The sequence below is a fragment of the Anoplophora glabripennis genome, unplaced genomic scaffold (genome assembly GCF_000390285.2).
Source record: "Anoplophora glabripennis isolate ALB-LARVAE unplaced genomic scaffold, Agla_2.0 scaffold1, whole genome shotgun sequence".
In the NCBI taxonomy this organism is placed as follows: Eukaryota; Metazoa; Arthropoda; class Insecta; order Coleoptera; family Cerambycidae; genus Anoplophora; species Anoplophora glabripennis.
In genome coordinates, this window is record NW_019417028.1 from 258,426 (window position 1) to 277,947 (window position 19,522).

General features: G+C 33.7%; 1 protein-coding gene across 1 annotated transcript in view; it reads right to left on the bottom strand.

Annotated features, from left to right (window-relative positions):
- Nucleotides 1-2,945: 2,945 nt before the first annotated feature.
- LOC108916936 overlaps nucleotides 2,946-19,522 on the bottom strand; it is an 86,629-nt gene continuing 70,052 nt past the window's right edge. The window contains exons 2-4 of the mRNA XM_018723281.1: nucleotides 8,480-10,032; nucleotides 5,169-5,383; nucleotides 2,946-4,555 (exon numbers count right to left, since the gene is read on the bottom strand). Coding sequence (XP_018578797.1) covers nucleotides 4,348-4,555; nucleotides 5,169-5,383; nucleotides 8,480-10,032 — 1,976 coding nt within the window. The 3' untranslated portion in view covers nucleotides 2,946-4,347. The remainder of the gene's footprint in view (nucleotides 4,556-5,168; nucleotides 5,384-8,479; nucleotides 10,033-19,522) is intronic.

A 19,522-nucleotide genomic window follows, 5' to 3' on the forward strand; every position in this document is an offset into this window, starting at 1 on the left:
AGGGGTACAATCGAAAAAAAAAAATTATTACATTCTTATACGGTTTTGTAAAGTCTAAAGCATGCTACAAAAAAAGGTATACTTGTCGAAATGCAAATACTGTTGGTAGCTAAATGTCTTCACCTCATTCAATGGTAAAGTCCTCTTTCGATTTAATATTTTGTTAATGTACTTGTGCCGCCTTATGTGAGCAAAAAAAATGCAACTTAGTTTTTCTCGAAAATAGTACATGCTACCGAATTTCGACAATTATAACTTTTTTTGTAGTATGGTTTAGAGTTTACAGAACCGTTTAGAAATGTAATAAATTTTGACTTTTAACATTTATTTTTTCAATTGTACCCCTTCAATTACCTGTATCGGCGACACTGCTTTTCAGAAAGAAATCGTTTGCACATTATTCTTAACGCACAATTGATGTTTAGTCGTGTACAATTTTAACATTTTTATGTCTAGCCGATTTAAAGATAATTAAAGAAAACCATTTGGAAAGTAATAACTTCAACACACTGTATCTCGAAAATAGGGCGTCCAAGAGAAAAACGTTACTATACATGAACCATCTCTATTATTTTCCCATGAGGAACTTGCACGCAAGTTTCTTTGAAACATGAACAGGACACCCTGTATTTATGGTAACAGATGTGTTTAATGTTTAATTGATTTTTCCTTCCACAGACATACTAAGACGTAACTTTTTTTTAAACCTACTTTCTACCTTCTGCTGTTCGCACTGCATAAACCACGTCCTCAACCGACTTTTAAATGAATTTGACGTCGCCAAGACAGGTAATTTAAGCGTTGCTCAAGCTGCACCACCAGAATCTAATCAGGATAAAATCGTTACTAAGCTGATGCTGGGATACCCTCGCGACCTTGAAAATGCATAGGAATTGCAAGACGGGGGGGTTGCTTACACGCTGCACCTTTCCGGAAATTGTACGGCTCCTTGCTCCTGGCAACAACCTTCTGAATATGGTTAAAATAGTACGATCGATACTGGAGTGCAGTTTAAAGATATAAGCCACATAAAAATGCCAGGGAGCACGGTCAAAGATATTTATGTTTGCTTAAGTGGTAACCAAACCACTGCTGTTTTCTGGTCGAGTGTGTGGATATTTTGAATTGCAAACGATGGCAACATAAAGGCATTTTTACTTAGTTTTACCTTTTTTTTTAATTTCAAAGAATTAGGCTAATTCAAATTGGAAAAGGATGACCATTTCAGGCTTTATTTAGAATTAATTTGAATTATTTTAATATATTTAAGGTAAAGTTTGTATACTTACCGTATTGCAACTATACAGGGTGTTCCAATTAAGATGGATTTTCCCACAGCTCTGATAATGTCAATAATACAAAATAGTTATTTTTGTATCTAGAACGCGAAATGGCTCTTTTGCGTTCAACAGTGGAAGTTATTTTGTCGAGCTCAGCGAGGCAAAATATCCATTCGAGAACGCAAAAGCATTTCGAGATCGACAAACAATATTTTTTCGAAAACTACGATAAAATAAGACAATTGTGTTATATACAACAATTTAATCTATATTTTTTTAAATCGTTTGAACTGTTTGAATCAAGACGGTTTAGGTCAGAATTATATATTGTAATTCATATTATAAAACTGTTTAATTCAAAATGAGTTTGAAAAATGAAGACGAGCATTTACCAGGAGCAGTAGTTACTACAAATTAAAGTTTTTTTGTGAGGTTTGTCAGGGAAAAATGTGTTAACCAAGTAGTTGGCGTCAACAAAATAAGGAATGTGCCAAAAGAAATAGCAACTTATCTCAATTTACCACATCCGGAAACTTATATACAGCACTGCTTTAGATGTTCTTCCGCCACTCTGTTAGCCAACGCAGGGGCCGATATTACCACCATTAATCGACATGGGGGGTGGCGTTCTAGTACGGTAGCGGAGATTGTGTACAAAGTAAAATTTCAATCGCAAATAAATTGTTACCATCTTCAGCAGAGCCTACGCAAATTGCCAATAATACAAGTAAACTTAAACAATTACAGCAACAGACTCATTGAACACCTAGAACTGAAAGCTACGGTAACTGACAGCACTGGATCTGGCATAACTATTGCACTCATTGCAATATCGGCAATTTCAGTTTACATGTAGTGCAAAATAAATTGTAATCGTCCTGTTTATAATGGTTACTATTTTGCATTGAAATGTTGTAGGTATTACTTAAAATGTATATTGTTTAATCAATAGAATCATAAATAAGTTTTGAAAAAATGACAAATTATTTTGACATTTGTTTTATGTAATAGAATGAAAAAGAACTGAAAATTTAACGAAAATGTCGACTTTTGATTACAGTTTTCGAAAAGAGTGTTTTAAATAAAAGTTGCATGAAATCAACTTCTCCATATTTTAACAATATTTCCAGTTATACAAGGCGTCCCATTTATTCTGGACGTTTCTTAACTTTATTTTTTCAAACAGAACACCATATTATTTGAATTTCTTCTTTAAGGCCTTTAATGAACGGATATAGGATCTGAAACATACCTACTGTTTTGGTTTTATTTGATGTTTCTAAACAAGAAAAAAAATGTCATTTTTAGCATCCTTGAAAATATCAAATACGTAATTCCAAAACTAAATATGGTGTCAAGATTTCATTTCTCCTTCCACTATAATATAGATATGCAAAATCGAACAAGCTAGGAGACATTATAATATATAAATTCAATTCAGCTAGAAATTGAAAAAATCAGTTTAAAACACTTTGAAGAACCCAAGTTGAATATCCAGGATATTCAACAATCTTCATACGCAAAGCATGGGTGTTAGAAAATGTGTTTAATAAAATTCAACTGTTTAATGATACTAAATAATAGTTTTAGAAAAAACACAATCAACACAAAATATCAAACGAAACGTATAAATAAAAATATCATATAAAACTTTAAATTGCTTATCACTATCACTAAGGAATCGTAAAAAAAATATAAAAAATGATTTAATTTTACCTACAATAGTGCCTGAAAGTATAATTATTCAATAAATAAATTTATCTGCAAGGATTTTATTGATAGAAGACTCTTTGATGCATTTAAAAACACATACGAGATAAATAAATCACTTTGCAGATAAATTTGCCGTACTGTTTTAAATTAAGCAGGTTATTGGTAAGTCAAAGTGTATGAATTGTGTCATAATTTTTAAAATTTTTGTAGAAAATCGAAACGCTTAATTAGTGAAAATTACGTATTGCAAAAATAAAATTTAGAATTACAGTGCATTTGATACCATATTGATATATGATATCGCAAACATGGGCCTTTCTAAGATTTAATTCCTCAAACAATCCAAACGACACTAAGAAACTGTTTACTTTGCAAGTTGTTTTATTTATTATAATTCTTGTTGTTGTTGTTAAAAATAATCGCCGAAATTGCATTACTTCAATACGACAATTCTCTTTTTCTAAGTTATAAAAAAGAAATTAAATTAAATTATTGAATTATCTTGTGTATTGTTAACTTTAGCTCATAAATGATGACACACATTTGTAGGGGACGATTTCTATACAAATTTGACCCTACTTTTTTTTTATCATAGAAGCAATATTGTAGATACTACGCATGTGAGGGTATGAATTAATTAGTTCTCAAACCATGGACAACTGCTTGGTTTTCTATAACTTAAAACTCGAATTCTTTTTCCCACGATAAAACTCTTGTCTGTACTAACACATGGATAGGTTTTTTATTATTATATTATAAAGGCTATCCTTTATTTTCACAAATATTACCTGTCCTTGAAGTTCGTTGCAACGTTTTTTGACACCCCGTATACTTAAGAAGTGTGTATCTCCCAAGTCTTAAAATTCCATTTTCCTTCGAACTTATGGTATATTTTGTAAATCTAAATGATTATTATTCCGAAAATCAAAGGAATGAAGAAAAGCTTATGTTTATAAATATCCACAGCGGTTAAATAAAACATTACAAAAATAATATTATTTCACAACTAATGTAAAGTAAAGATCTATTCGACAGCAGATGACTAGAAATAAATAACTTAATACTAAAACTATGCTACTGAAAACAATAAGTTCCTTAGCTTCTACAACAATCTGGTGAGTCAAAAAGCATTTGCTACATATGGCAATGAATTGTCGTTTTCAGTTTACGAGTAACTTAGATAAGTTTATAGCGCTTCTTTAAAGTGGTATTTAAACCTATTTTTATCAGGAACTTTGAGAATACAATCAATCATCTGCCTATCGGCAACTTTTCTTAGGATAGAAACTGGCCGAGGAAAAATCAGAAGTACTTGCCACTTTAAACAAACGGTATAAGTGTAGGTATTCATATGTTATTTCTTGTCGTTATCGTCTTCAATAGTCTCTAACGTCTCTCTTTGTGTATTTAGCGTTGATTGTTCTATAATCGGCGTTTTGGACGTATCCTCAGTTTCGATGCTCTGAAGCTCTTCGTTTTCTTTTTCCTTGTCTGCGTTTCCTTTGCCCTTCTTCTCTTTCCTCATTTTCTCTTCCATTTCCTGGAACTTCAGGGCCAGATATCTAAAAGTCAGAAAAATATTTAGTGCTATTCATCGTCTAGTATATCCATCACTTTATTTTTTCCTGAGGCATACTTTATGGTAAAAATTTCATCCCAAATGTTAACACCCTTCATAGACAAGGAATACCAAATGACATTTCGTTTAACAAATTAACGATTTAAAGTTTATTGCAAAATGTTTTAAATAAGATTATATACCGAGAATCATACTGATCATTGAATCAATTTTTATCTGGGATGTAACATTAATGGATATAATCGCATCCCTATTGCGTTAAAATATACACCGACACAAATAAGTTTGCTTCTGAGATAGTTCCACCCACAAATGAGCGCTGGACACGACAAGGGAAATACTTCAGAAGCGTATTTGTAAATCTATGTTATTCGATGCTTTGCTAAGCCCAGTGTCTTCGGTCATTATCCTCGGATTAGGGCTGTTAATGGACTGGGACGATTTAATTACACCGACAAATATCCTTAACGCAGGAAAATATCCTTAAATGTACAATGGGGCAATTATAAATGCTCAAGATATTTAAATGTACACACAGTCCACTATAACTACCAGAAGTATACCTACGTTACTGTGGATGGTAGATAATCACTTACTTGTCAACTAAAGGTCCACTGTAATCTTCCGGGAACTTGGGAGAGAGGGGGATGATGTATTTATACAATCTTTCATTAAGAACATAAAGCTGGGCCGTTGAGGAACACTTAACATTATACCACCAATCGCACGTGAGAGCAACCTGACTGAAAATCGTCCCATTGGGGCACAAAAATGACGCCTGGCCTCCATTTAAATCGCAATAGTGCCATACCTAGAAACAATAATTAATAATTTTTTGTATTCGATATGGTTATTTACCAAGAACATTTTGAGCTTTAGCATTTAACAGTATTTAACTACTTAGAAACTATTGAGGATGAGGCAAATAATAATAATTAGTACAGGTGTTGTAATATAAATTATATAGGGATGCATAAAATTAATATTGCGTAGAAAATATTAAAAAAGGCCCTACGTCACTGTTATCCGCAAAATATCTTTAGGTGAAAAATTTGATATAAAAATCTACAGGCATTTTGGAATTATCGAAGATAATGTATAATTTTAAATAAACTTTAGCTTCCTGCCTTAGCAACCTGTCAACTGTTTTTTGAATCGCCCTCTATATAAAGTTAGTACAATAATTTCCGTAAGTCTAAAATATTTTACGAGGAAGACAAAATTACTTTAAATAAAAATAAATTCTTCTAATGTTCTAAAGTTTAATTTGGTCTAGTTCGTATATGCATACCAAAAACTACCCTTAGCACGAAATAATGCAAAAAAATCTCACAATATACAGAATGATTCACAAATGGTGACCAAATATGAAACCTCGTATTCTTTGGTGAATTTTAAGGGGAGCCTTTCCTAAAAAGTTTTTATCTAAGACGCTTCGTTAAGAAGATACAGGACGTTCAAAAAATATTTTTAATTTTTTTGAATAATAGCGTCCTAGATAAAAACTTTATAGGAAAGATTCGCCTTAAAATTCACCAAAGAATACGAGGTTTTTATTTTTGATCACCGTTTGCGAATCATCCTGTATTTTGAGCTTAGATGCATTCGCAAATGCGTTTGTTTAGTGATTTTCCTTGTTAGAACTAAGATATTTATTGCAACTTTTATTGTGCCAGTAGTTACATGATTTTATGCAACTTGATATGTCGCCTGAATTTGCGGCGACAGCCCTAGCGACCGTGAACTGATGCCAACGAAATCCTCCTCTATTTATCAAGCTTCTTAAAAGATTTATTTTGTGGCGCAACGGGAAAAATATGAATAAATGCTGTCGAACGCAGTGATATGTTGTTCGATAATAAGGTCTCCAATAATTGATTTAAACACCATTATCTAATTTAGCAATTAATGAAATATATTCACTAATAGCTGTTAAATTTGGATACAGAAAAAAAATGTGAAATGTAGCTAAAAGAAAATTAACAAAAAAAGTTCCTATAAACGTTTTGTTTTCGAGTTACAGGTTAAAAATTAATGAAAATATTTATTCGGGAAGGAAAACAATCTAAATAATATACTTCATTCTATTCTTAAATAAAATAATTGCCCAAATTATTATCATTTTTTGTCATAGACAGAATTTGTGACCATTTTGGTCGTCACTATGTAGAATATTTCATAAAAAAAGCCATTACTTCCAATTAGATGTATAATGCTCTCAAAACTATATACTAAATATCGAAACATGTGTTTAATTAAATTCTCAAAAATAACGCGTCCAGTTATTTCATTTACAGTTGTATTGTAAACCCGTGTTCACAAGAAAATATAATTAATACAAAACTTTCAAAGCCGCATAATAAAACAACAGTTTGTAAAATTTCAATACATAATTCCCGCTTTTTGTTAAAGCTCTCAAAACAACGCTCTTGTTTTAAATGAAAGCATTGAAATTTTGTTGAATTCGTTCACCGGAAACATCATATAAAATGAATTCACTGTAATTTCTAGAATAGCCGATTATATTGTTTGTTCGAACTAGAAGTGCCAGATTTGCGGTTGTATTAAAGTTACAGGAGCCAGACGTCGCTTATGATTTACTGAGTTAACAAACTTGCAGGTAATAGGATAGGAACAGGAAAATCCTCTTAAAAATCGCCATATATTAGCAACGGTCTTAAAAAATATTCGTTTGCATTTCGTAGATTAGGAACACAGTTTTTATTTTAATTTTTGGAGTGCATTACATTTAATTCTAAGGGACGTAACATTTTTTATACACTAATGTAAAAGATTAAAGGATCAAAAGAATTTCCGAATTTTTTCCGTGATTTTTGACAAACTGGATTTAGGTGAAAAATGGTCGTATCGGGAATTAAAAAAAAGTATTTTGAAGCTCTAAGACTCTAGTTTTTTAATCTTTATATCGAAATTTTGTAGGAGCTACGGTTATCATGGAATTCTAAGAAATAGCGCGACTAAGAAATTTTACAAATTTTCTTTTTTTTTCATTTTTCTTTTTTTTTCTTCCAAGCGGAAGGTGTTGAGCGACCCAGGTCTCTGGTAGGCTGTCACAGCCACGTCCCCGAGCCTGCCTTAGGTCACCCATCCAAGTTCCAGCCTGCATCCGTGATGCTTATCTCGGCCGATCGAAATCCATCAGCCAAGACACCCGGTTAGGCGGTCCCCACCTATTTGAGGTAAAATGGCATCAAAAAAATTTTATTTTTTCCATTTTAATCATGATTATGAAATGTTCAAGCTCAAAAACCGTGGCCCTTTAATTTTCATCAAAAATTTAACTGTTTGAAACAAAGAAACGGTTCGCTAGATCGAGATGAAACTTCACAGGGTTCTTCTGGATGTCGAACTGTAAAAGTCATGCTTAACATTAATCATTTCATGAATATTTCTAATTTAGCCGTCAATTTTCTAAAAAATTTTTTTTTTTAGAAAATTGAAAATTTTTTTCTTGAATAAGTTCAAGAATTTTTGGTATGAAAATTTATCTATACAATTAGATTGGGATAGTTTTGGCTCAAGGGGGTTTATCGCTGCGGCCAGAAAAAAGGTGTTGGTTTTGGCCAATTTTGGGCGAGCCTCAAATTCAGATTCAGCACCCTCGAAAATGGAGGATGGCGTTGGTTTTGTAGTTGCAACAAATACTTCCCTATTCATTAACGATTACCTAATTTACATGTGGTTATTTTTGACTTTTGGTTTAACATTACTTAAATTTGGACAGACTATATGTTCCAAAAAAATAGAAGTTGCATTTATTTCCCCATCACATTTTGAAAAAAGATCCCAAGCTAATAAATTTCATGTATTTGCATGAAGCCTGTTTCTTAATATTCGTCCTTGAGTAATTACGATCAGATCGCGTTGACAGAATAAAATTCATTACCTGACAATTAGTGTCTGGATCACCGAAGAATCCCTTGTACCTTTGCGTCTTGCAGTTGAAACTTGTCTGAGGAATACTGGACAAAGCCGGATAATCAACACCCGGCTTTCCAGGAGTCCCACCATCAGGAGTGTCAGCGGGGAAACTTTGTGTGACAGTTCCTGGAATCTCGGATATATGTCCTCCTTTTACTCCACCTGGTTCATTTTCTGTACTACCATTATAGTCTTCGGAACTATCATCAGCGACCACTATGGGCTTGGAAAACTTGTGCTGCTTCTTCAAAGCCTCCAAGATCCTTACCAATGTCTTTATACTATTGTCGATGTTGTCCGGAGTCAGTGTTTGCGGTAATGTGTTTGTTTCTTGTAAGTGTTTCAGGATTTGACCCAAAGCGTTTGGATTCTCGGTATACGTCTGAACAGGGGGTGCAGTAACTGGCACTATAGTTTGATACTCTTCGTATTTTGGAGTTGTGTACTGAGGGATGTAGTTCGGAGTTATCGGTTCATACTCAGGAGTTTCAGTTACGTACTGAAAGGTAGGTTTGACGCGGTAGACTGGTTTCCTTTGAATTATCACTATGGGCTTGCGCAGGATAGCTTCTTGGTGCCCTGAAGGTCTGGGAAGCACGATGTAAGGCTTCCTGATGACTTGTTTAGGACCTTGATAGACTTTTTGTATCACTATGGGCTCATAGTTTTGATGAGGATAGCTGGACTGTGGTATTTCTACGGCTATGTGTTGGTTGACGTAAGGTTTTGCGTTTTGCTGGAAAGACTTGTAAAACATTTCCTCGTTTTCGTAGCTGTTTGCAGGGGTTACCTGTAAACGTTGAGGGACATCCTGGGCATTATATTGCATGCCTTCCGCGCTTGGTATATCGATATTAGTGGCGGTAAAAGTTTCTATAATTGTTTTCGTCGGTTGTATGGTTTTATACACGTCTCCTTCAGGAACATAACTGATTTGTGGCTTTGAGAAATACCGAGGCGGTTCCATAGGACGGCGACTTTGTGTATAAGCTGGCCGTCTGGAGTTCTGAAGTTTTAATTGTGATAATTTGTCGTATATAGTACTGTAATCGATGACTTTGGATTGTTGCGGTCGCTGTACAGCTACGTATTGCACTTTGAACTTCTGCGGTGGGTGATTGGGAATTATCGGACGGAATGGGCCAGGTATTGCGTTGCTTTCCAAGAACGGCGTGAACTTGCTGCTTTGGTACAAGTCGTTGTGGTCGGGTGGATTCTGATTGTAGCTCAAGTCGTCGTATTGCAAATAAACTTTCTTAGGGGGTGGTCGGTCGAATTGGAAACGTTGGGATGGCCCACTATGTTCGTACAGAGGCTCTAGCTGGGGTTGGGCCATAGGTTGAGTCTGATAGTAGTTTTCGTAGGGTAGCAAGCGTTTTTGGCGTTCCGACGGCGACAGGGTGATGTTGAGGATTTCTTCTGGATTTTCGTTCATCGTGGTGGCCATATTTGGTATTGTGGATTCTGATGGTTTGTCGTGATGGATTGTCGTGATTCCAGCAGTTCTGGAAGTACAAGCTGTAACAAAAAGGAGAAAGATGTATTAATACAGTGCTATCAACATCTTTACAGGGTGGTCCGAATTTTATGCAGGAAACTTCGAGGGCATATAGATCTCTTTAAAATAATAGGTGTTTGCCTTATAAACATAGGTCTGGAACGGCCTCGTTTTAGAGATACAGGGTGTTGAAGTTGTTAAAAAAATTTGATTTTTTGTTTATATCTCCGGAATCTATTAACCGATATTAATAAAATTTGGTATAGATAATGTATGACAGTAAGCCTTACATTTCCTAAAATATGAGCTCTAAAGGTTCAACCAGTGGTGTACAACTGGACAGGGGCCGCCCTCTTTTTATAAAAAAAACTACGCCACTGTATTTTTTGCAAGTTATTGTAACGGATTTATATTCTAATGCACTAAATACGTAAAAAAGGTAACTTGAAATTTTTCCCTAAGATTCACCGTTCTCAAGTTATTCATACAAATACAAACCCCTTGTGGCAGACACTTCAAACCATAATATTACAAGAATATTTATGTTTATACTTAAAAGGAAGTGCAATTTGTAAGCAGATCAACAAAATTATTTCCACATCACCTGTGAGGTAGTGTTCCTAGTGTATTTTAGTTTCTCCTGGAGGCTTAATCCACTATCTTTACAAATAAGGACAATTTAAATGAAAATAATAATAAAAATACATTTACCAAGCAACGACAATTAAACAAGAAATGAAATTAACGTTACGTATTTGCAGCAATTGTTCAAAATGCGAACCATCCACATCGATACATTTCTGACAATTTCTATTAATGATTAATGGAATTACCTAACTAATATCATGTGGTGGTTTTCTTTTAATTCATTACACCCCTCTTCTATTCGCTGCAGTAGTTGTGGTGGAGTAGAGTAAACTTTACTTTTCAGATAGGTAACCCCAAACGTAGAAGTCCAGGGGGTTTAGATCTGGCGATTTGGCTGGCCAAGAGACTGGATTCTCTGCACCATTATGGTTGACATTGGCATTTGGTCTTCAACCTATCCATCGCCCCATATAATTTTTAAGCCATTATTGTATTATTCTCCTAAAATGCGCAGGAGCACCATCCATTTGTATCCAGCTATTTTGTGGTATATTTAATGGAACATCCTCTAATAATTCAAATAGATGGTTTTCTAGAAAGTTTAGAAATGCTGGGAATTTAGATGGGGTGACAAGAAATAAAGTCCGAATTATTCCGAGCCAGAAAATTCGTTGAAAAGATCTTATCCGAATTTCACGAGGATTTTCTTGTGACCAAATATTGTGAAAATTCACTACCCCTCGCCTTGTGAACGTAGCCTCATCGGTCCAAAGTATTTCTAGTAAGAATTCTGGATTATGTTGTGACTTTAAAACAACCACTAACAAAAATTCAGGTGTGTCTACATCTCCCGGAAGTAAATTTTGCACAGGTTGTAAATAGTACGGATTTCTACCATCCTTATGTAGAACTTTTCAAATTTTCGATTTACTCACCCCAATGTTCTTAAAATTTCATTTCTGTGTCTTTCATTGAGCCGTCGTGATTTTCCAAATATCGTTTTAATCCAAAAGATGAAAGCGACGAGTGTAAAGAATTTTGTTGATGTGCTTACAAATTGCACTTACTTTTAAGCATAAACATAAATATTCTTGTAATATTATGGTTAGAAGTATCCGCCACAAGGAGATTGTATTCGTATGAATAACTTGAGAACGGTGAACTTTAGGGAAAAAATTCACGTTACCTTTTTTACGTATTTTGTACATTAGAATATAAATCCGTTACAATAGATTGTAAAAAATACAGTGGCGTAGGTTTTTTTTATAAAAAAAGGGTGACCCTGTCCAGTTGTACACCACTGGTAGATCCTTTAGAGCTCATATTTTAGAGAATGCAAGGCCTACTGTCATCCATTATCTGTACCAAATTTTGTTCAGATCGGTTAATAGATTCCGGAGATATAAACAAAAAATTAATTTTTTTTAACAACTTCAACACCCTGTATCTCTAAAACGAGACCGTTCCAGACCTATGTTTATAAGGCAAACACCTATTATTTTAAAGAGATCTATCAGCCCTGGAAGTTTCCTGCATAAAATTCGGACCACCCTGTATATGTATAGTGAAACATGTTTTATGTGAACAGAATTGTTTACTAACAATCATAACTTTATTAAATTTGTTTATAAGGGATATTATAATTAAAGTTTATTTATGATTTATTTAAGAGCACTTTTATAACCTTTACACGTTTCATTTACACTTTGTTGTTTACTTCATTTATTCAAAATCTGACAGAGAATCTAAAGTTTCTACTGTTAGTTCAATTTACCTGCAATTGCGAATTGTTAATAGTAATTTGGCATAATGTAAACAACTTTAGTTTAATCGGTAGATCTAATTGTTTGTGATAGCAGTTGCAGTATTATAAAACTATTGAATTACATACCGATGTTGTACATCACTAATTGGATGGACGGCTGTAGGTGGTGATGTGAATTATATTACGCGGTAATGCATTATCTGTAAACGAAATATGTCACTGCAACCTCATGTATATGGAAATCGACAATTGCCGCAAATTCTTCTGTTCCGATTTGGATAAATTTATTATCCTTTATGTTACTGTTATTTGTTGTAGCAGGTGTGCCATTTTAATCCAAACAGCTTAATAATTACCAATAAATTATATAAAAAATGTTTTAAATATGAGTTGTAGCATTTCTCCGGGGGAAGAAGACATTCACAGAGTTTTAAACTTTATTTTATGAACGGCAAGCTGAAATCTTTTTTTTTTCAAAAATGTGTAGGTATTGAATTATTTTAAAAACAACATTATCTCATTTTTGGATCATTCATAATTCTCAAAATCAACGTAATGTGGCATATATAGTACTGAGTAGTAGATTTTGAAATCAGCTATTGTTCAATTTCATGAAGATCAAAACTCTTCGGTAGCAATGAAATATGTAAAAAAGTACATGTCATAAAAATTAAGCAAATCCCCAAATTAGCAATTTCAAATAACTCGACAACTGCCTATTTTTTAAAGAAATGTTGCAAACAAAAGATGCGTAAAATTATAAATGGTATATGTATATTACGTACCAACGACTTATTTCCAACAACTGCAGTCTAACTGCGGAGATCATGGAATAATTACCACGTCTTGTGATGTAATGCGCTTAAGCGTTCTTGTTGATGACATACATTTTACGGATAGGAGTCCCATCCGTCTGGTTTTCTTCTCAAAACTAGGTAATACCTCTAAATATTTCATTAAATACCTACTTCACTTTCAGAATTGAATAGTTCACTTTCATTCCGTATTATTAACAGTACGTGCGCTTTATTACAGCAGTTTATTACATTGCTGGCGCAAGGACTGCGAGGAAGTCTTGTTCGTACATTTTCTTTGTAAAACTTTTATTAAATGAATTGCTGAATCTCTCGGTTCGTTTTTAATTTCACAAACATTTACAATCGTGACTACAAGATAGGTACTTTTGGTTTGGTTGAAGTTTTTTCTGCTGGATAATGATCTAATAAATGTTTTATTAATTTCTTAAATATTTTTGCACGATGAAAATAAAGATTTTTAGAAATATTAAGATTTAATAATTGCCTTACATAACAATTCTTAGGGCCAAATTCAGAGACTTGCCTAAATCTATACTACCTTTCACTTATATCAAATTTATGCTTCACTCAACTTAGGGTGCCCTCATCTCCTTCTCAATTCTGATATTCAGAAATGTATATAAATGAGTGACTAACTTGAGTGTGCTCAAACCACAAATTGCTAGATAAGGGAACAGTTGGCTACTCAAATATTACCAAAAATATGTCATCAGTGAAAACCTAATGTCAGGGTATTTCTTTATTTTGAATTTGGATAAGTCACGTTGAAAATATATACTTAATAAATTACATTTAAATGATAAATAATGAAAATCAGAAGGTCTAGTTAATTATTCAGGTAAAAACGATCCTCATATAAACCATGATATCCCTAGTAATAATAATCATATTTAGTTCATTTTCCTTACTATATACTTGATACAGTGTAGAATGAGGGCCAAATTCAGAGACTTCCCTAAATCTATACTAACCTTTCACTCATATCAAACTTATTCTCCACTCAACTTAGGGTGCCCTCATCTCATTCTCAATTCTGATATTCAGAAATGTGTCTAAATGAGTGACTAACTTAAGTGTGCATCAAACCACAAATTACTAGATAAGGGAATAGTTGGCTACTCAAATATTACCAAAAATATAATGACGTCAATGAAGACCTAATGTCACATTTTTCTTTATTTTGAATTTGAATGTTGAAAATATATAGGTACATAATAAGTTACATTTAAATAATAAATAATCAAGATCAAATTAAAGTCTAATTAATTATCTAGGAAACCCCGCAATTTCAAAAAATTGTCGTTTCAATATTTCCGTGTGGGCTGGAAATTTAATTAGTCTTGGTAAACTTCTTGCAAGTTCCTCGCTAATTTCTCGGACAATTCTGCAGACCGAGGACTGACTGATTGTGGCTACATCAGCATAAACTTGCTGAAAAGAAATTAAATTACATTTAAATCAAGATATGAATAATAATAAAAGTCATCAATACCTGATAAGACCCTGTTGCAAAAAACCGCAATGCCACATACAACTTTAATGCAGGGGGAACTGGTAGTCCACGATTATCACCATCTCTAATGTTATGATAAACCATTGGAAGTACTGTAGTTTCTATAGTATCTCTTGTATCAATTCACTATTAGTGTACCTTGCAAAAGGATTAGTATTATCTCAATAAAATTCTGAAAATAAAATGGAAATATTAGTATTACTGCTAATTACAATAGGTAAACACTTTTAGTTACTTACCTAGGTACAGGTAAAAAAACATCAACATCTTCAACATAATTGAAAAATTCCCAAAAATCATCTTCCATCTTACAGGATATGTATGTATGTAACATAACTAATTTTTAAAAAATAATTATAATTTATATAGCGTTCACGTATAGAATATCCTTTATTGAATACCTTGACTTAATTGTTTGTAAAATATACTGCTATACTATTATGAAACCACAAAATTAATAAATTAGGGACATTTAAGCAAATGTCAAACATCACTAATATGTCACTCACCCAGTACTCATTTGTGAGGACAATTTGAGTATGATTTAAGTGACTCATTGAAGTAGAATTGTTTATGAATACGACTAGGGTGAGTTGAGTATGAGATAAGTGTGAGTGGAACTTTAGTGAGATCTATGAATTTGGGCCTGAGTGACACGCACATACGTCATAAAACGTATGTAACAGAACTAATTTCTAAAAAATAATTATAATTTATTTAGCGTTTACGTACAGAATTCCTTTATTGAATACCTGGACTTAAGTATTTGTAAAATATACTGCTAGAATATTATAAAACCAAAAAATTAATAAATTAGGAACATATAAGCACACGTCAGACACCACTAATATGTCACTAACGTAAAATTCATTTGTGAGGGCGATTTGAGTACGATCTAAGTGACTTATTGAAGTATAATTGTTTATGAATACGATTTTGATGAGTGAAACTTTAGTGAGATCTATGAACTTGGTCCTTAGTCTCGTAAGAATCTCATTGTCATGAATGTGTCTCACAGAAAACTAAAACTTAGTGCATACACAGATACACAGAGTTTTAAGTGATTTTTAAATACTTTTTTCAATCTTCAATTGCTAAATCTTCAAATGTCTTGAAAATCAAGTTCTTACAAACCTCTTATTCAACTGTGCAGACATATCGTAAAATAATTGATTGATTGATTCGTTATTAGAAAATATATGTTTCCAAATAAAATAGAAGAGATTTTTTCATATACGATTAAGAATAGTTTTGATTAAATTTGCAGAACTCTCAATGTCATCATTAGATTTTAACTTTGATTGAAAACACCTTGTATCCTTGTATAATTGTCACTCAATTATTTGATGAATTCTAAATTGAAAATTGGATTTCATCATAGAAAATTTTGGTCCATTTTCACTTTGTGAAATTAACGACCGAGTGGGTGTTCAATTTGACAGATTAACCGTTCTTCGTTTCCCTCACACATAAACTACATTTTCCGCCTTCACAATTTGCTTTAATAGGACGCAAATGGTCGCGTGAAGCAAGCAAAGAGAGACGGATAACCCGGAAGACGCAGACGTCGTAACGTACCCAAATACCGTACACGATTATTTCGAATTAGCTAAATCTTTCCAAGACGGATGCCTCCTGGGGAAATTACTTCAAAACGAGTCTCTAGTGCCCTTTGAAGGCGGGCGCTAAACTATTTCCGTTCGTGAGATAAGTGGATTGCGTTCCAGTCTCTAACTGCAGTCGGTATTTTTATCGAGCTGGCTGGGTTAATTAAATTGTCGTGCGTTTTAAGAATGCAGATTTATTAAAGGTTTTGAGTTATTAAATTCGTTGTTAGCAGCGTCACGGAAGAGAGCTGTTGTTCAGTCGCTTTCAGGAAGTGTTCCGCTTTGTTTATAAGACTCGCAGAATGCTGTTGGATAATGTACGGGTACAAACAATTGTTCTCTTGAGAGGAAATCGCACATTCTACGTCTTTAACTGTATGCTAAACGCCTGTTACATCACAAGTAAAATTTCGTCAGTTTACGTGCGATATAAAATTAGATGAGATTACACTAATAGGTAGATATACTTCCAGTCTGAAAACTTTCCTCCAGGATTATCAAATGCATTCAATATTGCTATCAAAGCTATTTGAAAACGATATATAGGTGAGAAAAAGCATAATTAAAATGCCTAAGTGCAAAGTTTCATCGAGAGGTCCAGTTTCCAAGTTACGAGGATAAGCTAGAGGTAACCGCAATAAAAAAACGACCAGTAAGACTGTTGTATCGTTTGAAGTATACCGGTTCCTCGAAGTCCAAGCTACATTGACGAGAGCTACTGAGAGAATGCTAATAGAGAGGACAGGACAAAAAAGTCACACATAGAGCTCGAAAAAGCTCCAAAATCACTCAGATAGAGCAGTAATATCCGAAAGTATTGAGCCTGGCACCCAAACCACGCAGGCAGATCGAGACTCAAAATTTTCACCAAACTTTCGAATTCCGCCACCGGAATTGTCTACGGAGTTGAAAACCGCTTCAAACACACCAAGCCATCGCATACAGTACCCATTGATCCTGTAGGTAAAACAACGGCCGAAGTCCGCCGCAGATCACCAAGAAAATCACTATTGTGTTAATTTTTTGGGAAATCATCCCTAAATTCCCGGAAACAACTCGGCGACCACCAAACGCACTTAGCGGAAACCAACAACCTCCGACAATGGATCAAGATGCGGAAACCAACAACCTCCGACAATGGATCAAGATCGTCCCAAGAAAGGCAGGCAAATTATTTCGTGGCAAGAGTGAAAATCCGCACTGGCAATGTGGTGGAGCCGACGACACGTGCGATTGAACGTCGACCTTGGTTATCCGTAGACTATTAATCAGGACCCAGTGCCTACCCAATTCAATTTATATGACTATCATCATTTCAAAAACAACGAAAGGTCACAAAAAAGTGTCAAGCACGTAACAAAAGGTGCTGAAAAACAAAACAGTACTAAAAGATTCCATCGAAAGAATAAGCAGAGCGTGTCTTACTATCTAAACCTCAGGTTCCAAGTTCCAAGTTTTAACTTTATATTTATATTTTTTCTGTTATTTTTTCTAAAATAAGAAATATAAACATTTGTCATGCCGATAATAGATTTTTGTAAAGAAAAATGATTTCTCTTTAAAATCCTGATATAATAAATGATAACTAATTTAAATTTATTTTTAAGCTAAAAATTGCACATTTTCCTAATACCGACCCAAATTTAGAAATTTTAGTATCTAAGATGACTAAGTTAGAATTTTAAATGTCAATTTTTTTTAATGTTATAAAAATGACTTAAAACAATACGTCACCATTTCTATAAACGACAAACTGTAAGGTCGGAAAACGGTAAACACTTTCTGTTAGTTCATCGATGTTGCAAATATATGTATATAGTATAATTCATGAATATCTACAATTACTTTTTGGAAAACGAAAATTAAAAAAAAATAACATTTGAAATGTCAGAAGTTGGTCGTTAAAAAAAGGTATACGGCAAATATATATATACTTCAGGTATGTGTTTTTGTATTAATAATACTTTGATATAAACTATTTACATGTCAAGTCATGAATATTAAATGAACAAAATTTGAATACATTAGCCAAAATCTGTAGTGCTGTCACCTTAAGAGAAGTAATAATTGGAGGCACGACATTTTGGATAATATCAAACCACCTTTTTTGTTATATGACATTTTCCTTAAATGCCATTTAAAAATGTTGTGTAACAAATATTAAACAAGTGAATGGTGATGATACCTAAACAGGTATCCTTAAAGGCTTCGGCACAGAACCCTCGAGAAAATTTTCCTGTCGTATTTTTTTCTACGCAAGAACTATGACGACAATTTTAACGGTGCTCCATGTGTAGAACCCTTAAAGAATGACTTAATTTGAGTCATTCTCTATCTTTCATTTAATCAAAGTAGGTATGGCGGCGGTTGAGCCAGACGGACGCCCGAGACGCCGGGCGTCGGGACGCCCGCTTGTGGCCTTCGGTAGTGTGCGATCGCGGGTCGCTCGGTCCCGATCGGCAGGTAGGTAGGTACAAGCGAGTTATGGAACCTGAGACTGGGGTAAGGTAAAATAAACATTAGACAATTAATTCATTTCGCTCGATCATTATTAATATATATCCGGCGCTTGATTATTTATAATTAATGTAAAGATACAGGGGGTGGCAGAATAATATTTTAGGAATTGAAAATAGGTATTTATTCTTAATAATTGCATACCTACCTACTAACGTTATGTGGAACTATATGTACGTTGACAATTATTTTTAGATAATTGAGTGTCAAAGTATGGTCATAATCCTGTTTACCAAGATCTCAGGTAACTATTGTAACTGTCTAGCTTACCTTCATGAAAATTTAAAATTTCTTCAAATAATTGCATAGAATGTTTCGATAATTGTTTGACTAGAAAAGTATAGTATATACAGATCTACAAATAAGGAAATTCGTTAAATTCGACAATTAAGTAGGTAATGCACAAAATGTAGAGTCGTGGAGGCCGAGGAGGTATTACAAGTATTTATGTGCCAAAGCCCGTGTACTCTGGGACGTTGTCATAATAATTGTTTTTATTAGTCTGTCTATATATTTTAATCATTACAGATTTAGTGTTCCTGAGACAGAAAAATGTTAAATACATTTGCAACGTTCTTCGCTTATAATATACAAGGGCAAGATATATTTTTATCACAAAACGGGTAAGGGTTAAGGTTTATAAAGACTGCACTCTAAGATTTGCTTACATTTAAGAAGTGTTTGTAGAGGCTTTAATAATTA